Source organism: Panthera uncia, chromosome B1, assembly GCF_023721935.1.
Source record: "Panthera uncia isolate 11264 chromosome B1, Puncia_PCG_1.0, whole genome shotgun sequence".
NCBI classification, from domain to species: domain Eukaryota; kingdom Metazoa; phylum Chordata; class Mammalia; order Carnivora; family Felidae; genus Panthera; species Panthera uncia.
This window is the reverse complement of record NC_064811.1, coordinates 127,971,774-127,976,253: the sequence shown is the minus strand read 5'-3', so window position 1 is coordinate 127,976,253 and position 4,480 is coordinate 127,971,774. Positions and strand designations below refer to the sequence as shown.

Genomic DNA, 4,480 nt, shown 5'->3' with positions numbered 1-4,480 from the left:
TGGGAGAGAACCAAAGCATAAGAGACTGTTAAAAACTGAGAACAAACTGAGGGTTGATGGGGGGTGGGAGGGAGGGGGGGTGAGTGATGGGTATTGAGGAGGGCACCTTTTGGGATGAGCACTGGGTGTTGTATGGAAACCAATTTGACAATAAAATTCATATATTAAAAAAAAAATAAAAATAAAAATAAAAAAATAAATAAAATAGGCTTTGTCTTAGATGCTTTTGCCCAGCTATAGGCTAATGTATAAGTGTTCTGAGCATGTTTAAGGTAGGCTAGGCTAAGCTATGATGCTCCATAGGTTAGGTGTATTAAATGCATTTTTGACTTAATGATATTTTCAAATTACAGTGGGTTTATCAGGGTGTAACTCCATTGTGAGTTGAGGAAGATCTGTACTTGTAATTCTCCACTCGCAGCATGCTCTTTCCCATTTTTATGTCTTTCACAAAATGTTCTAAAACACCTGTTCCTCTCTCCTATTTGAAACTCCAAAAAAAATCTCCTAAAGCTTAGTTTAAGCATTCTGTGAAAGAGCTTCCCCTGAGCTCACAGGACAGGCTGAGTGTCATCCCATGTGTTCCCAGAACACAACTTTATCAAATCAATTTGTATACTTGTCTTTCTCAGCAGACTGAAAACTTCAGAACATGCATTGCCCTTGCCTTCCTAGAGCTTAGTGCTAGGTTAGAGCAGACACAAAGGCCATCCCTTGACTTCAGGACCATGTATCCACAGCCCTAACTCTAAACTTTGAGACTGTTCAGGCTCCCAAACCCCACAACATCCTGTGCACTCCCATATATGACACAGGGTAAATTAATAATAAAGAATTCTGTGCTAACCATTTTTGGCCTTTCCTGGAGAGATAAATCACAGAAATCTCAGGTGGGCAAGCTCCAAAAAACCTATAGATCTATTTGCTAAACCTGGAGTCAACAGCTGGCATTCAATACTGCTTTAATTAGCCTCCCTTCACACTGGCCTCAGCAGTATCAAAACAACCAAGCATGAAATCCACACCCAGTTCGAAGGCTCTTTTGGTTCATTTTTCTAGTCCAATGGGTTTCAAACTGCCATTAGAAGTATCTCAGGAGCTTTTCAAAAATACTGATACCAAGGCACATGCCATATGAACTGAATCAGAATCTCTGAGACCAGACCGTGGTCTGGGCATGCATATCTTACAAAGCCTCCCCAGGTGCTTTAACTCCCCAGGGTTGAGAACACTGCTCTTCTCACCCCAGAATCTAGCAACAGGTCAGGGGTACTGGGTGGCAGCGAGGATCCCTTTAGGACTAGTCTGTAGCTACATCAGTGGAAAACAGATCCAAAGCTTTAAATGGGTCCTAACATTTTGGTATTATTAAACAGCTCCTTGGAGAGACTCATGGACTCCACAACAATCTGCCCACCAGAAGCAGACAGTGAGGAGAGTCTAGTGTCCTGGAGGCACACAGTTTTAGGAAAGTTCATATCAGTTCAGAAGCTATGAAAGTTACTCAAGAAATATGGATGAGCTGTATTATCCATTAACATTGTTTTCAGGCTAATTTACTCATCAGTCTCTTTTATGACTAGAAATAGTTTTTATTATTAACCACAGTAGGAGAGTATCATGGCCAGAATGAAAATAACTAACGTAAAAGGATACCATACTAATTCATATCTAGAAATTTCTCCCAAAAAAATCAACAAGGGCTTACTTAATAGTTAACATTAAAGAAAATCTGCTGACAACATAAGTTAGAGATATATTCAAATTAGTGTATATATATATATATATATATATATATATCTCTATATATTCAAATAAAGATATATTGAATATATATATTCAAATATGTATATATATTCAAATTAGTAAGTAAGGGGACTCAAGACTTGACCTGAGGACAACAAAGCTTCCTGGTCAACTAACATATAGCTATCCCCACTTTTCAGAAGATTTACATTAGTACCTATTTTCACTAACCAAAAGAAATCCTAAGAGCATTTTCACTTGTACGGAAAAAAGACAAAAAGTGAAGAACCAGTGTTCAGCGTTTGGTTTAGGAATGGCTCCACCAAGCTCCTTCCCTGGGAACTACATTCAGCATCTCAAGCATAAGCCACCACAGTTTTGAACTGTGTCTATGAGTATCTGCACTGGCAAGATGTATCCTAGGGTATGTGAAAAGCCTGAGAGAAAAAAATTCTTTAAAGTTTTAAAAAATTAAAAAAGAGAAAGCCTAAGAGGGTTTTTTTTTTTTTTTTTTTTTAGGTCTCAGAAATGCTCAAAGATTTTTTTTCCGGGGCGCCTGGGTGGCTCAGCCGGTTAAGCGGCCGACTTTGGCTCAGGTCATGATCTCGCTGTCAGTGAGTTCGAGCCCTGCGTCGGACTCTGTGCAGACAGCTCAGAGCCTGGAGCCTGTTTCAGATTCTGTGTCTCCCTCTCTCTGACCCTCCCCTGTTCATGCTCTGTCTCTCCCTGTCTCAAAAATAAATAAAATGTTAAAAAAAAAAATTTAAAAAAAAAGATTTTTTTCCATATAAATTAATAATTGCTGCTGCTGCTTCCCCTTACATCATTTCAGATGACAAAAGGCTTCATAGGAACACTACTCTTTCAAAGAGTGGGGGAAACCTGTATTTTAAACCACTTAAAAAACCATACATCTAAGGAACCTTCTCCAATTAGGAGTTACAGATTCCCCAAATCAGCTCTGTTTACCAATTACAACTTTGAAAAATTAAAAGTAGATGATATCTGTTGCCCTCAGAAGTGGCAGAGTACGTTACATCTCTCCAATTCCAAATATATGCCTGTACTTGTTTACCCACCAAGCCCAACCGAATCAAAACTGGGATTAATTCAAAATCAGGAAAGGGAACAAAACTTTGTCTTTGATCGACATAACACTAAACGTACTTCCTGAGCATACATTTAAAAAATAGGATGTATCTCCAAGTTTTATTCTATTTCATGTTTCTCCACTATCAGAGGTAAGCATCTGGAAATAGTTAACAGCATTACTACCATTTAGAATCAGAAGGTGATTCGTATGTAAAGAGACATTAGGTAAAAGGATAAAGTTAATGCATTTGTGCTGCATAGTTCTCAGTGGTCAGTTGTGTTAGGCCAGTAACACTACTGAGAAATACACTACCACACAGCATGGGTAACAGATTGAAGTGTGCTCCTGTTTGGCTTCTGAGATCGTTTTATGCCCAGGTGGCAGCGTTGTTAGTTTAACCACAAAGAAGCCGTTATCAGTTGTAATTACATCTGGACAAGTATCTTCAAATAAGTACCATACAACCTAGATCCTTGCCCAGCAAAATAACGGCCACTTAACTAAATTAAGATATTAAAATCTTAGATTCATTTAATTAGATGTTGATTCTCTGCCAACAGAGGCAGAAAAAAAAAATGACATGAAACTGAAGTTTATGGAAATGATTTGATGAGGGGCTTCTGGGTGGCTCAGTGGGTTGGGCCTCCAGCTCTTAATTTCGGCTCAGGTCATGATCCCGGGGTCTTAGGATCAGGCCCCGCCACCGACCCTGAGCTGAGCATGGAGCCTACTTGGGATTCTCGCTCTCTCTTCCTCACTCTAACCCTCTCCCCCGCTCGCTCTCTCTCTCTCTCAAATTTAAAAAAAAAAAAAAAAATTTTTTTTAATGATTGGACGAGCTAAAAGACATTAAATTCACAAAGATACAAGCACGCCTTGGAATCTTACCAGGACTTAACGGACCATGGTATGCAGGGAAGGCTAACTCAGCGCAGTGCTTCCCTAATAAACGGACTAACTCCTTACCAACCAGCAGTTCAGAGCACAAAAGGACATCGATTCCAGCCCTTTGGTAAAAGAACAACGGATTTTCAAAGAAATCTTACTGGCATAAAGTGAAGATTCGTTAGGTTACTTCTGAAACCGTGAGCCACTCAGAAACGTGCTCTACAAACCATGATACATAGCACTCGTCTAAGACCCAAGATGCTTGCTCGCTCACACCTTTCCCGGTTCTTCCTAAGAGGCCGCACCTTTGGCAGCAGAATCCGGGGAGCCTGGTGCAATGGTTCTGAAGCGACTCGTGCTTTGGACAGGTCGCTAAGTTTGTGAGACACTCGGGTCACGTTCGCGAACGCCTCCGGATTTTAGCCTAACCCGCCTTGGAAGGCTCTGGGGACAGCGCGGGGCGCGCAAGGGCGGGAAGGCGGCGGACGCCCCGCGGCCTAAGGGTAGCAGGCCCGGGGCCACGCCTCAGCCTCTGGGCTCCGGCCGCGTCGACCTGGCGGCCCCTCCATGGGAGCCAAGCCCCCGAAACCCCGCCGGGGCCTAAAGCTGCCGAGGAGCTCCGCCGCCTCGAGAGTGGGGAGGAGCGGGACCCTGGGGCTCGGCCTCAGTTCTTACCATAGCGGATCTTCCGAAGGCTGGGCCTGCGCGAAGCGAGGGGCGGGGCGGGACTAGACGGGTTTGATTTTGGCGCGG

General features: G+C 42.5%; 1 protein-coding gene across 2 annotated transcripts in view; it reads right to left on the bottom strand.

The window, feature by feature from the left end:
* MND1 (meiotic nuclear divisions 1) overlaps positions 1–4,480 on the bottom strand; it is a 69,298-nt gene extending 64,818 nt beyond the window's left edge. For both annotated transcript variants that reach the window (XM_049631217.1, XM_049631218.1), the window contains exon 1: positions 4,403–4,480. In XM_049631217.1, coding sequence (XP_049487174.1) covers positions 4,403–4,405 — 3 coding nt within the window. In that variant the 5' untranslated portion in view covers positions 4,406–4,480. The remainder of the gene's footprint in view (positions 1–4,402) is intronic.